The sequence below is a fragment of the Talpa europaea genome (assembly GCF_964194135.1).
Source record: "Talpa europaea genome assembly, chromosome: 7".
NCBI classification, from domain to species: domain Eukaryota; kingdom Metazoa; phylum Chordata; class Mammalia; order Eulipotyphla; family Talpidae; genus Talpa; species Talpa europaea.
In genome coordinates, this window is record NC_140074.1 from 93,924,412 (window position 1) to 93,947,022 (window position 22,611).

The 22,611-nt window shown below is 45.2% G+C and overlaps 1 protein-coding gene across 1 annotated transcript in view; it reads right to left on the reverse strand.

The window, feature by feature from the left end:
- Positions 1–13,252, reverse strand: part of GAS7 (growth arrest specific 7) — a gene marked incomplete at both ends in the record, with an annotated part of 209,938 nt that extends 196,686 nt beyond the window's left edge. Inside the window, one exon of the mRNA XM_084236555.1 lies at positions 13,070–13,252. Coding sequence (XP_084092681.1) covers positions 13,070–13,252 — 183 coding nt within the window. The remainder of the gene's footprint in view (positions 1–13,069) is intronic.
- Positions 13,253–22,611: the final 9,359 nt, after the last annotated feature.

Genomic DNA, 22,611 nt, shown 5'->3' on the forward strand with positions numbered 1-22,611 from the left:
CCACATCAAATTTTGTACATGAATGTTCCTAGGAATGATACAATAAGAAAAAAGAAGAAACAGATCAAATGTCTATCAACTATGAATGGGTAAATAAAACATGATAAATCCATGCAAAGGAGTATTATTCAGCCAGCAAAAGGAATGAAACACTGATACATTCTGCAGCACTGATGCACCTTGAAAACATCATTCTGAGTAAAAGAAACCAAAAACACGCACAAATTGTATGACTGCATTTATATAAAATGTCCAGAATGGGCACCCCCATAGAGACAGACAATAGATGGGTGCTGTCTGGACCTGGGTGGTTAGAAGAAAATGGGGAGTGGGTAAAGGGCAATGAAAATGTTCTAAAATTGATCATGGTAATGGCTGTATGACTCTATGAATGATTCTAAAAATAATCACTGATTGCACGCTTTCAGTGGTATGTGAGTTTCTTAAAAGATCTCAAAAGAACTGTTAGAAGAAAAGGGAGTAGGAGTAAAAGGAAGGGGTGGGGGAGGAAGGTTCCTTCAGGGAGGACAGGCATGTGCAACGACACAAGCAAGAGAGAGGAAAGTGGCTTCCAAAAGATATGTAGTACCATGTGGTTTTGGTAATGTTATGTATATGCAGAAAAGGTCAAAGGGCAACTGGGGAGGTGGGCAGAGGCAGTCAGAAGGGCCTTGAGAACAAAGCTGAGGTGCGTTATGCTGCAAGGGAGTGTTCTCTGGTGAAACTGGCCAGAAAAAAACAATGTCACATCACCATGGGGAATGGACAGCACTAAGGGATACAGGGCTAGACACTGCTATTAGGGGGTCACTGCAGTAACCTGGGCAAGAGAAGAGAGGCCAAGTTCAGAGCAGTGCAGAGCTGAATTCCACATGGGGGATGTGGGAGATGTCTGCTTTGAGGCGCTACCACCATCTCCAGGTTTAGCCCTTGAACACAAGAACAGGATTAGATTTTGGCTCCCAGAGCATCACTTTGGAAAGAGAATTTCCATCTAGGCACTTGAAACAAACCTTTCCTTTGCACCGGGACCAAGCAGAGATGAAAAGGCATATGCTTAATTCCTTAAGCAGTTTCTGTCATTTCACCTCCTGGACAAGCAGCTATTTCCTCATTATAAGAAGTGCCCCTTCTGGGAGCATCAGCACAGCCAGAGGCTCATCAGACCAAGTAAGAAGCAATTAAGACTAGTTAGCCCAGCCTGAGCAATCATCATGTAAGAGTTTCAAATAAACTAGACATGGGTAGCAGTTGCAGCTTTCCTTTCTTTAGTAAGACCTGTGTCCTGGGGAAAAAAAAAAAAAAAAAACCTGAAGTATTCTATAGTCTTGTGATTCAAAGGGTGCTCCCAATATCAGCGATGGCAGCATGTCCTAAGGATTTGTTAGAAATGCAGACCCTCAGGCCCCACTCCAGAACTTCAGATTCCAAATGTGCATTTAATAAGACCCAGGTGACTTCTGCCCACAGTTCAGAATGCCCTGACCACATTACTGCAACCAGACAGTCTTGCACTATGACCTCAGAGAGGCCTATGGAAAGAGGGTCCTCCCAATGGAAGCCCCATTTAACCATCAGCTCTCAGCATTCAGCATGGCATGATCACCACAACACATACGGAGTAAAGCCCACTGAGGTTGTATATTGTCAGCTCTCCCCCAAGCTGGGTTCTCTGGACCCCCGCAATAACCTGACGAAGCTTAGAAAGAGTCTGTATCTGGCCTAGGGTCTCATAGGCAGCAGGGGTTGAGTCAGGAGATAAACCCATTGAAAATGGGTTGAGCAGTCCATCACACTGGGGGGTAGCAACCCCCAATGTTCCAACCCCTAACCAAAACATACAAAGCATCCAGCAACCCCTTAAAACCAATAAACTGCCTGAAAACAGAGGCCATAGCTCCACTGCCTGTTCTCCTAACACTGTTGGTATCAGTCAAGATCAACCAGTTCTCTCTCTGCCTTCAGAGTCAAGACCCGGAGCCTGCCATGATCATGTTACCTCCCCTCCTACTCCAGCCACACACACACACACACACACACACCCAGCCCTTCCTCCTCCACATCCAGCAAAGCATTCTGGAACCCCACCTCCATCCCATGCTTGAAGGACACGCCTGGCAAATAGAAATACAAGCCACCCCTCCCATCCTACCTTTTTACCATACCTGTGCTCAATTAGACTCAAAGTGCACTCTACTCCAAAATTTCTGTTCTTTCTGTGACTCTGTGTAGTCTCAACCCATTTTAAAAAAAAGAGTAGACTAAATCAATTGAACGCCAGGATTTAATCATAATTTGCAATTATACTTTGGGTACTCAAATATTTTGTTACTCAAATTGTAGCATCACCATAACCTGGGAACTAGTTAGAAAAGGCAGTCTCTGGGCTTCACCCACACCTACTAAACCAGAACATGCATTTAACATGACTCTGTGTGATTTGCAGGCACATGACTATTTCAGAAGAACTGGTCTTGACGTTCTACAAGGCTATGGTGTAGAGACAGGCTCTGGTGTGCTCACACCGGAAGACAGGCCCCAGGTATTCAGAACTGTCTTTATAATACGAAAATATTAGGCTGAGTACCAAATTAACAGGTTTTGTTTTGAGCATGTCCTCGGTTTTCAAAATTTAACACGGTTTTATTTTTCACTCTAAGCACAACAAAGGCTTGTAACTATTTATCAATAAAACACTTACTATGTGAGAACAGTAAACTGAAACTTCCTATTTCTAAATTATATTACGAATCAAAAGCAAATGCCTCAATGACATTCTTCCATGAGCAGTTGCTAAAATAAGCAGCCTCTGTCATGATTAAATTAGGACTCTTTTCTGTGGAATATTTAAAATATCATCTCTAAAGAATTTTTTCAATTTAATTAGTTTTTCTGTTGACTAATCCTGGAGTTCTCTGCACATCTGACAAGCAAGGGAGAATGAGGGAGAAATTAAGTCATCTGAGAAAGAACATGGATGCCGAATATCTCGAAGGGCTTTTATTCCAACAGAAAAAGTGTGAAAATGAAGTCTCTTAAGTCACCTCCCAGAGTCACTCTGGAGGGGACAGCACATTTCCCAGGGCTCCCCAAGGAGGAGCTGCTGACCTCAGCTCCATGTCTTGTGTCTAGCCTTGTTGAGAGTTTGGCACATAGTAAGTGCTCAAACACAAATATTTATTTTTGTTGAACCAAAAGTTGTGACAGATGTATTTACCACAAAGAAAACATCATAGGAATTCTGGAGTAGGGAGTGACCACATTTGTTCAAAAAATACAGGCCAATCATCTCCTAGCATGCCTTGCAGTGTGCTAGATGCCAGAAGAGCAAGGGAGAAGAGAGCAGACTTGAAAGAATATTAAGAGTTCCTGATTCTCAGGAGCTAAGGCATCTGCTGGGGTCTGCGCTGTGGCTGAAGTCCTTGCAACAGTAGGAGTTACTGGAGGACATGCAGAATCTCAGTCCTCATCTCAGACATACTGAGCCAGAACCTGCTTCCAACAAGAGTCAGTGAGAAATCATTCTGAGAAGACTTGCACCGGAAGCAATGAAATAATTTTTGAGAAACACTGCTCTAAAGATGACCATGAGATACTGAAAGTGAAACAGATCAGAATTTGGGCATCCCCCAGAAAGTGCCCATGCGGTGATCAACAGAACTCTCCACATATAATCAGCTTGCTCCCTTTCTGCTTCTGGGCAGAAGCGGTAGTGTTACAACTTCCTGGCCACAAAAGTTATGTGTGACAGTGCTTTAGTGGATGAAATACATCACAAGTGGCAAGTATGACTTCTGAGGAGATTTTTAAGAACCATGTGGTTTTTGACACAGTCACCAGCAAGTTTCCAGATACTGGTTGCGCCATCACCGTAGATCTTGGTAGATCTTAAAGCCCCAATCCAATTTGCAACAGACTTGCAGCATGAAGCAAAAGCAAATCTATGTCGTTTTTACCACAAATTTAGGAATGGTTTGTTATGGCAACAAATCCTAACCCATCCTGACTGATATAGCACAAAGGCTCACCATTTTCAGAATATTTTTGTTTCTCGGCATGGAAAACTGCTCAAACCCATCACTTCCTGAGGAAGACCTCTTTTTTTTCTAAGCCAGAACAGCAAATATCACTCAATTACCCTCTTCACTCATCAAAGATCACTGCCACAAACATCTTTGTTCTCCTTTCCCCAAATTTCCTCATGTACTTATGCTTTTATTTTCTTGTATATGTGCTTTTTGGTAAACGACTTTAAATCCTTTTTTATGAGTAGGTGGCAGACGGATAGTCACACATACAGACACACCAGACTTGGCTCCAAATGAATTGGTTGTTTTCAAAAAAATCAAATCCATCCTTGAAAGACAAAGATTTGCTGCTGCTAAGGATATTTTAAAAAATGTGGCCTTGGGTCAGCAAGTTTTCCTTCACCCTCTTCTTTCCACAAAAGGATACTTACAGATCGCATAGTACACACAGTCCCTGCTTTTATAAAGCAACTCATTCCTGGACACACCATCTCTTTTTGCCTCTTCATCAGACTTAATCTCAACCCTGCTAAATCTATGGAAATATTTGACATCAATGACCACCATTTTTTATGTTTAAAATTCAGCTTTGATATAGTTATCAAGCCACTTCTGTTTGTGTGACTATGCTTATGTGAAACAGAGGTGAATCTTATTTTAACTGGTTCTTCTTGGTGGGTAGATTGTAGTCCATTTGCACGATTAGAAATAGAGTTACCGTGAGCATTCTGATGCTTAAAGCTTGCCTCTTAGATGTTTCTTGAGTCTAAATTTCTGGAAGTGGAATTGCTGGATCAGAGGACATGTACATTGTTAAGGTTATTAAGGTATATTGCCAAATTACCCTCCAGGGAGCATATGACAATTTTCCTACACCCTTGCCAGTATTCATTCCTTTTTGTTTTCTTTCCATGGTTTTTATTAAAATGATTTTTTTTTTAAATTGCAATTCTTTGGTTGTGAAGATGTTGATAGCTCTGTGCATCTTTTGTTATAAAGTCTGTCAAAGTTTTTCTTGTTCATTCTTATGCAGATGTGATCCTTTATTTAAAAAAAAATTATAAAAGCACCTTCTGCATTAAGGACATTAACTATCCCCCCATTTTTATTTGCCTTTCACCTCATTTTTCAAGGAAGAGATCTCTGGCAGCAGAAGGACAGACAGATGGGGTGAAATGCAGTAGGGAAAGTATATGCAACTTCTCTGCAAGGTGAGAGCCCTCATCTCCCACAATCAATCCACCAACAAGCCCACTTGCAAAACACATTCCAGATCCATCCACTTCTCACCATTTCATTTCGACCATCCTGCTCCTAACTTCCTCACTGGTCTCCTGTTTTGCCTTCTTCAGATCCACTCTCCATACCCTCATCTAGATTGGAGTACATCATCCCCTTCAATCAAACCAAAGGCCTTCCACTAAGCTCAGAAACTTATCCATCCACCCAGCTGGACACAAGGCCTTGCAGGATCTATTTTACCTGCTTCCCTCTATCACAGCCCAACCACTCTCTGCTCTCTAACTATTCTGGAATATTCTGGCCCTTTCAAATATATCAAACAGACTCCCTTCTTCAGGATTACCTGCATGCGTAGTGCCCTCTGCCTCAAAATATTTTCCCTGGCACACACGTGGCTGGCCCCCCTGTGTCCTGCAGGTCTCTTCTCAGTTAACTCCTTAGAGAAGCCTTCCCTGAATGTCTTATTAGAAACTCCCTCCTGCACCTCTGCACCCCATTCTGTCACAGTACCCAGTTTTATTTCCCTTTGCATTTTGCATTTTTTTTGTTTGTTTACCATCTCCCCAACTAAAAGGCAAGCTTCTTCTCTGTATTTTTCACAACTCCCCTCCAGCAGCTATAGCAGTGCTCACACCCATCACAGGCACTCAGTGACTGCTTAATGAATGACTGGAACAAGAGAACAGAGATTAACTAACTACACACAACCCATAACCAAGAATGGGATTTTTACATCTTTAATGATTAAACACAAAGCAAAAGAAGAATACTTTATGGCACATGAAAACAAATTAATTAATCATATTCAAATTTCAGTGTTCATAAATAAGGATTTATCAGAACACAAGCATACCCACTGGCCTGGAGATCATCTATAGCTGCTTTCCACTCTCCCAGCAGAGCCTGGGAGTCCATATGGGATACTCTCGTGGCTCCTCACTGCCTCTGGCAATCCAGGAATCACAGTGACGAGGCTGTAACTTGATTTTGCCACCTGGCCCACAAAGCCTAATACATGTTCTGGCCCTTTACAGAAAGTCTGCCAATCCGGGTTAAGAATGAGAAGGTTTTAAGAAACATTTCTAAGGGAGAACAGACAAGCCTGCTAAGGAGGAGAGGACTTGGATGGGAGTAGGGTGGGGGAGTGTCAGGTGATGCCATGGATAGGTGGTGACATTCACTATGGGTAGAAGGCAGTGAAGAGATTATAAAGTGAGTGTGGACACCTGGCATTTATGTAGCTGGGGATTAAGTCTGGATACCAGCTCTAGAAGAGATGTAAGTTTTTAAAAGGTTAAAAAGAAAAAAATCCAGTATCCACAGAATGCTTTTTTTTTTAAAGTGGGTATTCCCCACTTTTGAAAGTTTGCATATGCCACGTGGCTTTTAAGAAAGATCTACATTAGTACCCAATGGAAAAGAAATTTCTTTTGCAACAAAAGATAGAAAGGCAAAATATATTTAGTGTTGTTCTGCAACAGAGGTTCCAGAGAAAGTGCACCCCAAGTGACTTTCAACCAACTCTGATTTTACTAGCTGTTAGTGTTATTCTAGTTTTATGCATTATTTGGTTATTTTGCTAGGTTATTTGCAGGGTCTGGGAACACTAAAACACATTTCCATATAAATAGATAGCAAGCGCTTCTTTGTTTTACACCATTTCAGCTTATGGAAGGCTTAGCTGGAATACTTGGCTTTTGGATAGCAGGAAACCTATACAGTGAACCAAGAAGCTAAATAAATAAAACATATCTTCATCAGATGGTAGACAGGAAACACTGAAGGTGAAAGTTGATGCAGGAGCCCACTTATGAGTCCACAAAAGCCTCCCGGGTCATACACCTGTTGTAGCTAAGCCTCCACAACGACACTTCTTGCTCTGGTCACCAAGGCAGACTGACCTGCTGGCCACCATTTCTATTTCTTCCACAGTCTAAATATCACCCCAGAAGCTTTGTCATTGCAGGGAGAGAGGAATATACTAATTTTGCACTGAAGTCCAGGGGGATCAGTCCTGACATTGGTTACAAATCTTGTCATGTGTTGCCTCGCTGCTGTGAGTAATAAGAGAGCAAGCTGCGAGAACAATGTCCCCCGAGTGGTCTGATAAAAATCCCAATACCTTACATGTATACACGGCTTCCTGGTTTACCAAACATTTTCTTTTTCCCAGCAAAGTGGGGACCAGCATGGGTGCTCAATAGATGAAGTCAACCAGGTCATCAGATAAAAGCTGGGCTTTTTCAGGCTGAGAAGAGTACAAGAGGGCCGGCATCTCATTCATGTTTCGAGGTGGTAATGGACGGTGGGGATTCACATGGTGTTTAACAGATGTCAGGGATTCCTGCCGACTTGTTGCTAAGGGAACTTTTGTGAAGATGCCCGGAATCCACAGAATCTGAAAGCCCTGCCCATTGCTTTGAAATCCTGTGAGTAGCCCCTTGACCAGACCAGCACACAGCAGTAAAGGAAGGGAGAAGCTCCTTTTGTGCAGAGGCGGACAGGGAGGTGGGCCAAAGGTAGATTTTCAAATAGCAGGAGCCAAGGTCCCTAAATCAAAGGAGAAGATGACTTAGTGAAGATGGAAGAAAGCTCCTTGGTCTTTTCGGTTACAATTACACACGCTGTGAGCTAGCAGCCCTAATTACACCTTTTGCGAACAGAGCTGATTACTGCCTTAAAAGATATTGGCATGAGGAGAAGGTCACGCCCATTTCAGGTCATTTTCACCTTATGGAGAGAACTTGTATTAGAATCGATGTACGTAACATATTAAGCTAGATGTCTATTAGATGTCAGGCAGCTCAGATACACATGTCTGTTAATAACCAGCACTAAATAGACAAACGTGTAAAGGCTGGGCTGATATGTCAGTGGCCTAGTGGACAAACCCAGGCTTTAGGGACAGGAAAATCTGGTTTTAAATTCAGCTGCATCATATCATTTATCGTGTGCCTTTTATAAAGAAATCCCCGGCCCTTAAAAGAAAAATCCTCCAAGGACAGCAATGGAAACAGGCCAAGTCTCCTGCATTTTACCTCCCTCTGGGGCTCTCTCTTATCTCTCTGGCCTGGTACTGCATCCCTCTAATGGATTATCTGGCCCATGTGTGCTCTTCCTTCCCTTCTGTGGTAGCTAGATACACCTACTTCTCTGTGTTCACACCAGTGTCCACACTGGTATCCACACCATTATCTATACCTGTATGCACACCTGTATCCACACCAGCACCCACATCTATACCCACACCTGTATCCATACCTGTATGCACCTCCCCCTACAATGAGTCTGGACTAGCCTTGGGATTCATTTCATCAATAGAATGTGGTAAAAGTCACATGCCAGTTCTGAGTTTAAGCCTTAAGAAGGTCTGACAATTTACACCTGGCAAACTTGGACACTAGACCATGTGGGAAAACTCCAACTACTCGGCTGAAGAGAAAGTCCATGTGGAAAGGCCCTGAAGGACAAGATACCAAGCAGAGAGAAAGTCTACATGGAACAACACCAAGGCATTGAGTTAAGAACACCAGACATGTGAGTTAAGATACCATCCTGGGAATTCCAGCCCACCTGATACTCCAGGACTCCAGTCATTATCCAACTAAACTGCATGAAAGACACCAAGACAGAGCAACCGAAGAACCACCCAGCTAAGCCCTGTCAATCCACAGAAATGTGTGAGATAACAATAAATGATTGTCTTAAGATAATAAGTTTTAGGGTGGCTTGATACATAGATATAAATAAAATATCCTACTTTATTATCCATTGCACAGCCCACTTCCCCAGCTCCATCTCTCTCTCCCACAGCCACAGCTTGGGAACTCCTGAGGCACAATCACATGAACCCCAAGGGAAGAACAGAAGGTGGGAAGAAGACCAACTTCAGTGGTGATCCTCTTTGGCTGTCTAGTTCCACTGACAAACTGTCATATTCTGTTAGTATTTCTGGGGCCTGGACCTTCCATCTAGATTGTGGATCATGGATCCTAAGGCTGAGGTCAAGGAAAGCACTGTTTTATTTACATTCTGTGTTCTTACCCCCAGAATAATTTTCTAAAAGCTCTTGGAGTTTTTGCAGGAGCCTTAAAGTATCTTCCAGGTCCCTAATCTCTTCTCTTCATTCAAGGAAAGAGCAGGCCACAAAGAATCCCTGGGCTAGAGCCAGGCCCCCAGTCACTGGACCACATCAAGGCTCCAACTCTTCCCTGGGAATAGAGATCTAGGGTCTCTCCTCCATCTACCTTCCCTTAAAGCTATCTCTTTGTCTCCAAGCACCCCAGAAGTCTGATGGAAATCCCCCTTACAGGGCCTCCCAGTTTATGAAAGTGACCTCAGACCTGGCTTGGAGCTGGCAGGACATGTTCCCAAACCTTCCAGCTCCCACTACAGGTTTCCTTTATCACCTCAGCTCCACCCCCACCACATCTCCCAAATGTTAGAAGAGCCTTCAGTTCTCCCTCTTCATGGTTAGAGAACCTCAAGAAAGACTTTTTTTTTCTTGAGGGCCTACCTCACAAATGGTTGTTGTAGGTCTTACTTATGGGGTCGTCTCCCTTTTCTGGGATGAACTGGTTCCCTTCTCTTAGTACCCTCTGGAAGGTTACTTCATCCCCTCAATAACTGGGATCCTTATGATCAGTCCTTGTGCCCACCAGAACCTCCATACATCTCTGCTTGGGCTGAGGTTTCCTTGGAGGAAACCCCTTGTAGTCTCAACCAGAGAGATTTCTCTAGTAACCAGAACCAAAATGGCTTCTTCCCAGGGGCTGGCTGGTCACCAGGACATATCTTTCAACCCTTTCAGAATTTTCTCCCAACTTCCTTCTGTAGGGTATGCATCCTGCAGAGCCAGGACATCTCAGTACCTCCTTTTTTCCATAGGAACAAGGAAGAAATCTCTGGGGAGCAACCATTTGAGATACTGCTCTCAATGCCTAGCACCCACCCACTGAGATGGGGTTACCTAGTATCATTCTTTCATTCTTTCAAACAGGAAATAAACAAACAAACTCCCACTGGGGTGGGAGTTACATTGGAGGTGCCTTTCTCGGCTGTGTACCCCTTCCCCTGTTTCACTCCTCTCTCAGGAGTCTCCATTCTGTCTGTACTTGGCATTCTGAAGTCATGGCCCCAGCAGCTCCAGTGCCAGGCACCCACTGGCTGACATTGCATGACGTTTACCATTATCTATGGGCCTTTCTCTGGCCTCCTGGCTTCAACACTTACTCCCAGACAGGCCCATGATTCCATGTGCTGACCAGCCCACCACTGGCCACCTTGAAAGCTCTGCATTCTCCACTCACCAAGTCCATCTTTGAGCACTCATGCCCCCACAAGGGATTCTACCTGCATATCTTCCTCTGGGCAAGGCTTCCCTACCCAGACATCACCTTGTAGTCCAGCCTGCTCATGTATGAGATTCCAAGACTAAAAGGGCAGGCCTAACCTACCATCCTGCCTGTCAAAACTGCATTTATTTTGGCCCTGAGAAGAGTCCCAGGACTCAGGGCTCAGGGCTCCAGCCCACGCTCCCTCTACCTGGGGGAAAACCAGGCACCTCTAAGTTCAATCAAACCTCAGGGTTAGCAGAAGAGGTGCTGCCAGAGAAAAGGAGCAGCCACCCTTATTTCAGCACAGGCAGTGCAGCCTCCACTTAGAGATGCTGTCACCTGCACGCTGACCTGGGGCTGCTGATGGCCATTCCCCACAAGGATCCAGGCTCTCCCCTCACAGTGAGCCCAAGCTATCCTGTCCAAAAGAGACATAGGCACAGAAGGTACTATTCAGTCATCTGAGCTGCTTACCAAGCATGCCAGAATAGCTCCCTGGGCCAGTTCCTTCACCTCCTTCCTATCAGCTTGCTTGCCTAAAGCAGGGGGAGAGTGCCTCCCTCTGCACCAAGCTGCCAGGGGTATTGTGACAATGCACATACCATGCTGAGCACACTGTGGGGGCTCAATAACAAACAAAAGCCCTTCCAGGGTCTCCATTCCTGTCTGGGCACTTATGTTGACCCTCATTAGTTGTGTGGAAGCTCCATGGGCACCAGAGGTTTCCTAAGCAAGGGCATGCAATGGGACGTGACAGATACACCCAAGGCTGACCCAGCTGACCATTCTGCTTGTCCCCTTGGTCTGGTCCACCCTCCCTTTCACCAAGGAAGAAAAAGCAGTGCCTCTTCACTGCAGCTAACCCAGACTACAAATCTACCAGCCTTACCCCCCACCCAAAACACAGCTGGCTGAATCTAGCTGGGGATGCTCCCCACCAGACAGACATCCACCAGCCCAAATTCCACATCGGTGTTTCCTGGAACAGTATGGCCACCAGAAGAACTCCAACATAGGAGTCTCTCCCAGGGTTTCTGAGTGAGCAACAAGGGGGTTCAGGTCTTCATATGAAGCAACACACTTGCTTTCCCTCACCTCTGAATTGCAAGGAAGGAACTAGGGAAGCTGACGAACACACTTGAGCCTATCCTATTGGACAGGCTCTCAAAATGCAGAACCAAGAGGTTTCTGGAACATACTCTAGGGATGGCCACAGAAAACTCCTTCCGGTCACAACTTTGCTCATAGGCTACCAACCCATTACCAGAGATTTTATTGTTCTCCTCTGGACCCGAAAGAAACATACTGTACCTCTCTGAAGCCAAGCTCCAATTTTGATAATGTTTCCACGTGATATTTCTCAGGGAAATTCACCCTAATAACCATTTCACCCCTATCTATCTTTCTTTTTTGAGTTGCATGGAGCATTTCTCCTGAATATTTGCTACTTTGTTCTTTCTGAAGTAGGTCAGGGGTTAAATTATAAATGAATTCAGTCTCCATGATTCCAGCAGGGTTTGACCAGAGTGTTTCTGTATACTTACACAATTGAGGGTAGCTGTTACTTTGGTCTCTACAACAATGCTGGGATCAGGCAGCTTTTCATTAAAGTGGGTGTCCTGTAAGGTCACTCCACCAACGCTACACACACACTCTCAACACACACCCGAAGGACTTTACAAACTTCAGATCCCATTCCGGCTGTGACCATGAGCTCAGCGATTAGAGAGGCCTCCTAACTGTCACCCAGACAATAAACAGCCATCGGACTTGGCTCAGTGGGCCCTGTGCAGCGCTGGGGCCAGGCCAGAAGCCCAGGAAAAGGCCTCTTTGGGGTTCTTAACCTTAGCATGGGGGCGCTGGGCCAGGGCAGGCGGCGCTGGTTGGGGGCTCTGCACCCCTGGATCAAACCTGCTGACGGGCTCCGGCTGGTGGCCAGGCCAAGCTCAGCTGACTAGCGAGTGGGCGGCCCCGGGGGCAGCTCGGCAGCCTGACCCCGGCGGTGTGGTGGTCCACCCCAGGCTCCTGGCTCCCGGTGAAGTGAAGACAGCGGGGCCAAATCGGAGCCACTTCCCATCCCCGATCATGGGTGCGACTTCCCTAGACCCCCCGGGACTCTGGCAGCCCTTCGCGGTCTGCAGCCGGGAACGCGTCCACCGGCTGCAGAACTCTCACAGGCAACAAGTTCTCGCTTCCTCAGGGCGGCCAAGCTGTGCTCTGAGGCCCTGCACGGGGGGCGCTCAGCGGACTCACCCGCGCTGCCCACGCCCCCGCGGGGCGCCGCTGCCTTAGGCGCCCGCAGGAGCGCAGAACCGCCGGCCGGGTGCGCAGTGGGTACCCGAGGCTGCCCCCGGGGCGCCCCTTGACAGGGACGACTCCGGCATCCGCGGTGCGGGCAACAGGTATTTGAGCTCGCCAAGGACCCAGTTCCTGGCCGTCCCGCCCCTGGCCCTCGCCCCTTACCTCCAGCAACTGCACGTAGCTCGCGGGGAACCAGCCGCGGAGCCCGTCCTCCTTCTCGCCTTCCCACCAGCCGCCGTCCGGGACTTGCAGCAGCGTGATCAGCTCGCCTGCCGCGAAGCGCAGCCCCTGGCCGTGCCGCTCCCCGGAGAAGGGGTACAGGGTCCGGCAGCGGGCGCCGGACATGGCCTTGGCGCCCGGGCTCACAGCGCAACCTGCATCCCTGCCGAGTCCCGCAGGCTGAGCGGCGGCTCCACGGGGTCCCAAGCGCCCGGCGCTCCGGGCTCCCGCGCTCTGGGCACGCGCCGTCTCGGGGGCTCGCGGGGGTCCCTGGCCAGGCTGGGGACGCGAGCTCCGCGCTGGGAAACAGACACTCGCTGGCTTCGGAGAGAGAGCGGCGACGCCCCCGGGCCGGGCGGCTCGCGGATCCCAGCTCAGGGCGGGGGGGCGGGGCGCAGGGGGAGGAGACCCGGGCGCCGCGGGCTCCGGAGACAACTTCCCGGGGACGCGGAACGCGGGCTGCCGCCGCGCGGGCCAGACGCGCGGAAATGCGCAGCTCCCCGGGGAGGTGGGACCCCGAGCATCACCCTCGGCCGGGAGCCGCGGCGAGGGGGCGGCGGGTCGTGCGCGGAGAAGGGGCTGGCGGCGGGGTGGCCGAGCCCAGCGCGCTCAGAGGCGGGGGGCGGGGCTGGAGCCGGACCCGGGCGGCCACGCCCGCCGAGGGTTGGGCGCCGGCTCGCCGAGGGGGCAGGTCGCTGGGGAGGGGTCTCCCCACGCACACCCCCACCGCCGAGGGCCGCGGCGGTAGAAACGCCCCTCAGTTCCTGTTTTGCAGGCCTGGTGGCCGGCTGCTGACGGCCTCCTCCTCCAAGGTGCCTGTGAGAGAATGTGTTTGTGGTCATCACTGTAGTGGTTGAATGTGGGGTTGAACTTGACTCACCGGAAACTGAACAATGTGTGAAAGACAGGCTTGAGGGCTGTCCCCTGAGCTGGGAAGCCTGGTGATTGCCTGTTACACCTGTTACACCTTGAATGGTGTGACAGGCAGAGGAGGAGCAGGGAGGTGATGGAGTCTGAGTTGGTAGAATTGGAAGGAGGCTCATGGGGATAAATAGAGGAAAGAGCAGCACCCCCACACCCCCACCCCCATCACCCCCACCCCGCCCCACCACCCCCACCCCGCCCCACCACTTTGCGTACAGGGTATGCAAAGGGTAGGCTGACCAAGCTACCAGTCCTCGTGAAATCAAGATGGATCTGACTGAAGTCTACATTCATTTACTCAGTCAACAAACATTAGTGTGAGGCTACCATGTTCTATGCAATGTTTCAGATACCTACATTGGACTAGTCTCTGCTCTCCGGGACCCTTGGGCCTAGGTGCTAAAGGAAACTGACCTTGAATGCAGGGTATAGAAGTTAAAGAAGTTGGGTTTCTTTCTTAGCGTACTCTATACGAAAACTTAAAGTCCACTTCCTATATTGTAAATAGCTGAACTCTTTAAACTCTCTCTAGACTCCTAATTGCCTACTGTACATTCTGCTCATTAACCTTCTGTGGCTCCCTATTGCCTAAAAATTAAGTACAAACTTCTCAGCCTGTGCATTTCAGGCCTTCCACAATAAACCTCCCAGCCCCACCTCTGGCTAGGTTTGCCTAGATCCGCTTTATGAAACCAGTTAGGGCTTCAAGACCCTTACCATCTTCTATATCTTTAAGGCTCAAATTACACGCCAGCCTCATAGGACATTTCACATATTTCAGTGGTTCTCAATCTGGCTATGCATTAGTAACTTTTTAAATGCTCGTGGCCAGATCCACCCTAACTTGAGAATCACTCAAGCTGAGACCCAATCTTCATTTAAGATATCTCACGTGAGCAGCCTGGGCCTGGCCACTCCCCATGGGCAAGTTGACAAATGTAGATTGTATATAATATTCCTTCAATTGAAAATTCACAAGCCCTTGCTTGGCCAGAGACATGGGAAAACAAACTCTTGACCACAGTCACCACAAAGAGTCACTTAAAGCAGAGCTGCAAAATTTGATGTAGAAAACAGTCACTAAAAGTAACTGACCTAATCAAGGCTTAATACAGACTAAAATTCCCTGTCTCAAGGGAATATCAGCAGGCTCTCCATAGATTTCATATCTGATACTCTGGCCTGGCTCAAGGTAGAAAAATTGATCCAGAACCTTCCTGCAATCCAGAATCTTCCATGGTGCCTGAGAGCACCTGTGATCCAGTTTGAATGCAGCCTATACAACATCCCATGCACTCCAACTCCAAGTAATCCACCCCAGGCAGTTCTGCAGCACCAAAATAGAAAATGGGTGTCAATTTCTTTAATTCTTTCTTTTCATTCTTGTAATCCTATGAACTGGTGTGGCTATTGCCCCCACTTTTACAGGTAGATAAACGAAGCCCAGAATCATGCTTTGAGCTCATTATTATGCATTGGTAATGCTGCTTCCTCTAGTCTACCCTGCCAAAGCCAGGAAATATGTTGCTTTATGGCTTATCCATGTGTAGCATGATGAGAAAGAGCTCTCTGGTGACACCCAATGTCAGTCTTAATAGAAGTAACACTAGGCTAGCAGTGTGGTCCCTGATCTCAGGTAACCTCAAATAAATCCCCTAATACCACTGGGTCTATTTCCCCATCTGTAATTGGAGATTGAATCCAGTAACTAGCACATGGGACTTGAGAGAATTAAATGTAGTTACTAGTTAAATGTATAGGCCTTGGACCTCAGTTCTGACATTTTCTAGTTGTGTACCCTGGGGCAATTAATTTCTCTGAGACTCATTTTCCTCATAATTAGAAGATCGTAGTAGTATTATACCATGGAGTTATTCAGAGGACTAAATAAGTAAACATGCAAACTATTTAAAGCAATGCTTGGCACTTAAGTACTCAAATATTAGCAATCATTTTAATCTACCAAGACCAAGGGTCCTGGTTATGTATTACCTAACACTTTTTGAACTAAGTTTTCAGGACAGTAATAGGAGTGTAAACTCTTAGAGCTTTGGGATACCATCAGTTTTAAATTTATGTATTCTGGGTTTCTGTTTTCACCCAAGATCTTGCAAGAAAGATCTATTTCCCCTTTGTCTTCCTCCTCCCCTGATCTTCCACTACTATCTTGAACTTTCATGTGAAGGTTTAATTATTTAACTTCTCTTATAGCTTATAATTTCTCTTATAACTAAGTCTTATTTTACTAATTCAACTCTTAGTCACTCAGGGGAGGGATAGCATGTTTGGTTTAAATTTCCATATATCCCTCTTAAAACCTAACTTTGAATCTTGCGAAGACTCAAATTCAGTACTTCCTGAATTAATTTTGTAGAGATTATTTGGACCCATGTTCATATTCAGATTTCCCACGTTGCCAGGTTACTCTATAAACACGCGTTAAAACATTCAGATTAGACAATAAACTCCTAAGAGCAGTCCTTAGTCTCTTTCTCCCTTAGCTTTCTCTTGATACTGTGCATTTGACAATTCTGTGCTGGCAGATCGCTCTTTTATTCCCAAAACATCTGTCTATGACTTTCCAGAAACAGTCAATGGGTGGCAGAGAAATATAAGTGTTTCAGTCTCTTAAAATATTACACATAAATTTACCATATGACCCCCTAGGAATCTAGAGACATGAAAACAAATGGCTACGCAAAAACTTGTAGTGAGTGTTCATGGCAGCACTATTTATTATAGCCAAAAAATAGAAATATTCCAAATGTTCATCAAGACAAGATGTGGTATACCCATACAATAGAATATTTACTCAGGCATGAAAAGGAATGGAGTACTTATACAAACTACAGCATAGATGAACTTCAAAGGCATTATGCTAAGTGAAAATCACTGACACCAAAGGCCACATGTTACATGACTGCATTTTCAAAATGTTTAGAAATGGCAAATTGGTGGGAATGGGGAGTAAGCAAGGGAGTAAAGGGTTTCTTTTGGGGTTGATGAAATTGTTCTAAAATTATATTGTGGCAATGGTTCCATAGCTCGGTAAATCATTGAATTGGGCACTTAAAACAAGTGAATTTGTTAGTATGTAAATTAAACTTCAGTAAAGCTGTTAGGTAAAGTATGTAAACCTGAAAGTATATAAAGACCTCATTCAGTCAGCAAGGGAATTTCTCCCTGTCCATATGTGCTGGTTTACTTAACAACAATCTGAAGAGCTTTTAAAATACATGCCATAAAACAGAAAATGTACTGGGCCTGGGGATAGCAAGATAAATGTGACAGCACATATAAAGAATTCCTATAGGTCAATAAGGGAAAAAAATGGATGACACAGATGAAAAGGACAAAAAACTTGCACAGGCATTTGAAAAGAAGATATCCAATTGACTGATAGCATAAAAGGTACTCAGTCTCATTAATCATCAAGAAAGCAAATTAAAATCATAAAGAGATAACAATATGTATTCGCCATATAGAAAATATAAAACAAAATACAGATATAAAATACAATATGAAACAAAAGCCAAAATGCTATTTTGGCTTTTTTACTTTTTGTCGTAAAAGTGGAAATCTTTTTTGGACTTTTTTCAATTAATGAAATTGGTAAGAATGTAGATCTTTCCTGAAAGTGAAGTCACAAACTTTCGAAAATACAGACTATCCCCTGTATTGGTGAGGTTATGGTCCATTTGGAGCTCTCATACACTGCTAGTGTTAACCCATCAGAGAACTTAATTTTGAGTAAAGCTGAGCATAGCATCCTCTGAGGTACATTTGTGTGTTCCCTGGAAGATGTATACAATGTTCATGACAGTACTTATGATCAAACTGAAAACACAACAGTACTAGCCCCCAAAATGAAAACAGCCCAATGGCCATTACAGTAGAATGGATAAATGATGACATATTTATGAGAACTGACAAACTATAGCTACATAAAAGTGAATCTTACAGATGAAATGTTCAACAAAAGAAGGATACATTTAGCCTGATTTCTGAGTTGCTAGCACTAATCTACTTCTTGATCTAGTTGTAGTTACAAGGACTGTTCTGCAGGTGGCATAAGGTTTTCCCTGCTATCTGAAAGCAGAGGGTTCCTAGAAAAATTGTCATAAGCTGAAATGGCATAAAGAAGCAATTGCCATCTACTTAAATGGAAAAAAATGTTGAGAAGTCAAAACCCAATACCCTACCAAATCACACAAAAACTTGTAGTGAATGTTCATGGCAACACTCTTTATAATAGCCAAAAAGTAGAAATAATCCAAATGCTCATGAAACCTCAAGTAGAGCTCACATGTAGTAAAAGCAGGAATGATAAGGTGCATACAGAGTCTGTATACAGAAGTACCTGGGGAAGAATTTGGTGGGGTCACTTGCTGCTCAGGGTGTATTCTGCCTCTAGAGTGGCTGCTGCAAAACCAACACTGAAGGCTATTTTGGCTTTTTACCTTTTGTCATAAAAGTGGAAATCTTTTTGGATTTTTCAATTAGTGAAATTGGTACGAATGTAGATCTTTCCTAAAAGTGAAGTCACAAGCTTTCAAAAAGCAACAGATGCTTGCACTTTGTTGTGTACTTTTCAGTATGGATACTATATTTCAGTACAGCTTGTTTTAAATAATTGCATTGTCCATGACCTCAAAGAATATATTCTCTAGATGCTAGAGAGAGGCACTCCAAACTTTTTTGGCAAGTAACACTCTCAAATCAGTACCATTCCCAAATATATATATTCCCATATATTACTTCCAAATTAGATGTAGGGATCACTAACCTAAAAATGCATAACACATATTTTTCAAATTTAAAGGATTATATTAAAATACATATAAGTTTAACAGAGACATCTCCATAAAAAGGGGAGGTGCCATGTTCCCTGCCCCACCTAGTGAGGGGCAGTACAGAGCAGCCAGGTAAAATTATATACCAGGGAAGGTGGGTGGGCGCTGGAGGAGACACAGAGAGAAGGGTTCACTTGCTTCTTGGCTTTGGACTTGCACCAGGGACTTGGGTGACTTTGAGGAGACACTGGAGGAGAGACATGTGGGGACTACTGGAAGTGAAACGTGGCTTAGAGACATGTAGGGAGGCTGACAGCAGCAGCTGTTATCTTGATTTGTACTTTGATTTTGCTCCTTTTGTGTTAGAGTGTGCGGTCCCGTCCCCACTTTTCTATGGTTCCTTGCCAGAAGGGGCCTTAGACTTATGGCAACACTTTAGGCCTCAGCAGCCCCACTCTGGCCAACCCAGTTTTGGGCAACTTTGGGTGTTTTATTAAAACACTAATATCCTTTCTTCTATCTCTATGCACATTAACTCTATCAAAGTTCTTTCACAATAAGTCTGTTTTATCTTTGTTAGCCAGATCTCTTTAGAGCATTTAAGTGTGGGGATCCTAAGGTACTGCTCAGTCTGAGCTAATACAAGCAGAAATTCTAATATGGTCTTCCTGTATCAACATGGTTTTTTTATACTTTCGAGGATCAATAATCTTAACAGTTAGTTTCAACATAGTAGGAAGGAAAAGAAATTCAGTGTACTGAAAATAACCATGGCTTTAGAGAAAATAAATGTGTCCAATTCTCCTGCTGGAGCTGGGAACAAATCTGGCATTAGGCCTGCAAGGACGAAAAGGTGTCAAGACTTCTGTCTATCCTCCCCAAATCTCCCATCTGGAATTTGAGACAGCTGTCCAGGTAAAGATTCTAAAACTTACACATAAAGGAATATCCAAGGAGAGTATTAAAATGATCCCAATTTCTGGCCCTCACCCCCAGGTATTGTGATTTTGGGGTCTGTGGTGGGACCCAGGAAGTTGAGTTTTTACTAAACACCCACATTATTCTGATGGAGTCCTCAGATGGTACTTTGAGAAATGCTGTTCTAGAGCAGACCATCCTAAATACCAAGGATATCATACAAGTGCAGGTAGTATTGGTACCACCAGAGAATATCTTATCAGGAAGAAAGACTTACATTTGCACCTCTCAAGTCATCCCCAGAGAAAGGGGAGGTTCCAGGTTCCCTGTCCCACCCTAAGCACAGAGGAGAAGCTGGAGAGATGAGTGGGAGAAGGAAGGAAAGGGAGATAAAGGAAACCTGGAGGAGGCACATGGAGCAGAGGAACATGTGGAGAAGCTGCGTTTGCTTCTTGGCCTTGGGCTTGTACCAGGAACTTAAGGAACATGGAAGGAGACACTGGAAACAGACAGACATGGGTGAGAGACTCTTGGGGAGGCAGCCTTTATCTTGATTTTGATTTTATTCTTTTCCCTGTCAGACTTGCCTGGCCCTTTCTGCCCCTGTCCTATGGGTCCCCACCAGAAGGTGCCTTAGACTTGTGGCAAGCTTTTGGGGCTCAGTGATCCTGCTTTGGGCCAACCCTGTTTGGCTGGGCATTTGGCTGAGGGGATGGATAATGTTAGGTGTTTGATTTGGACACTATATTATTTCTCTTTCTCTTCTCTCTATTGCACACTGATTGAGTTCAATTTCCTTTCCATTAGAGATCTTGCACACTAAAGGATGTTTTGTTTTGATGCTGGGGATGGCAGAACCCATTTATCATGGGCAGGTTTTGGGGTCTGAGGGTACCTCTCTTCCTCCCCTGTAACAACACTACCATTGAAAAAGATGGCCCCTGGACTAGCGGCAGAGCCAGAGGCAGATCTGAGGTGGGAGGCAGAGGCAGCAACAGGTACAGGAGGAAACAATTGTGGTGAATAGGAGCAACAAGGATAGACTATGAAAAAGGGAACAGGATAAAAGAGAGAAGAGGAAAGAGAAAAGAGAAAAGCAAGATGTCTTTCAGCTGGGCCACTCCTACCCAGCCATTCAGGGATCCCCTTCATGGGCTTCTCCAGCCAGAGGAGACCTTGGCCCTATTCAAAGTTTTCCTTTGCAAAAGAAGCACAAAGGGGAGAAAAGAGAAGTGGGGGAAGGGAGAAAAGGAGGGACTCAGAGAAATTTAGTAGATAGTGGGATCAAAAATAACATTTGGAAATAGAAGTCTGTCTTTTCACTGGTTTTAGGGGTGGGTGGCCAGAGGACTTACTGTCCATTTCTCACCCATCTCAGACTGCATGGAAGTATGGAAATGTGATTGCCCACGGGGAATAAATAACAACAAAAATATCCACCAAGGAGCATAAAAGAGATCTACAAAGCCACATTAAAGGGAAGGAAGTCCCCAGGGCTGACACCCTACTCCTACTTGATGGACACTATTAGCATATCTAAAGCATGGAAAAATCTGCCAAAAGTGGACTGGGATCTCTGGAAGCTTAGAAAAGAAATTTAAGAGGTTTATGAGAGTTGCTGCCCTCCTATTGATCGTGTGCGTGTGAGGACACACATACACACACACACACACACACACACACACACACACACACACACCCTAGACTGTCCTTTGATGATTTATCTCAGACTACTTTCTCTTGTCCCAAAGATAAGCCAGGCAATCAAGGTGTGAAAATAGTTCTCAAATGTTCATTAAAAGTAGCTTAGGATGACACAAATCCCTGGGACTCTTGAACTTTGGAAAAGTCAGTGCAGATGACCTGCCTGCTTGTTATTGTCTTTCTTGTGGGAAGAAGACTGTCAGGAATAGCATGTTTCTTGCTCAGATCAGAACAAAACCCCTCCATTCTTTTGAAGACTAAAAATAAATTCAAAATTAATCACAACAGAAGAGGAACAGTCTCTTCAATGACTATAATTAGCTCTCCGTTTATTAATGAAGACTCAAATTATTAGGCTTATCTGAGTCCCAACTTTTTTTGCTTCCTGATTACATACTCAGGACAAGTGAATTCACCTCTGTAAACCTCCATTTCCTCTTAATAGGGGTGCTGACACCTGTTTCAGGAGATCATGGAAAGCATTGCAAGAGGCCTTGGTCTGAGGAATGTTTGAGAAATCAGAGAATGGTGTGTGGAAACTTCCTGGCCCAGTGTAATAAGGAAGCGGAAGTAATGTTTACTTAACTCTCTAGACTAATAAAAATTCCTTCCAGGGTCTTTGGCACAACCTCAGGTGAGGAAACAAAATGCAGGGCTTACATTTCTCTTGCCTTCCCCAGCGAGATCACCCTGTCAGGCAGTCCAGGATGTCCCAAGTCCTTCCCACGGGCACCTGAAGGTCAAAGCCTGAGAAACATGCACTCTCCATGTGATCCTGTTCTGCCCAAGCTAAAGAATGGGTAGAACATGCTAAATGAGATCCTTGTAGCAAATTGCCTTCCAAAGCTGTCCCAGACAGGCAACATCTTGAGCGAATTCTAGGAAACTACAAGGCACACGAGAGTATTCAAAGTTGATGATAATAGTACAGAAACATTCAGAGACTTCAAGAATCCAGAATTCAGTGAGAACTAAGCAAAATGAATTTTGAACAAACAAGGTGAGACATGCATATGATATGAGTTGTTAAAGTTGTGTTCCAGAGGCCTCTTTGTGAAAAGGGCAGGAGCAGAGCATTGAATGGGCATCATTTTCCCCACCACTATGTACCTGCAGCCACCTGGACAAGTCCCAATGTGCCATGGA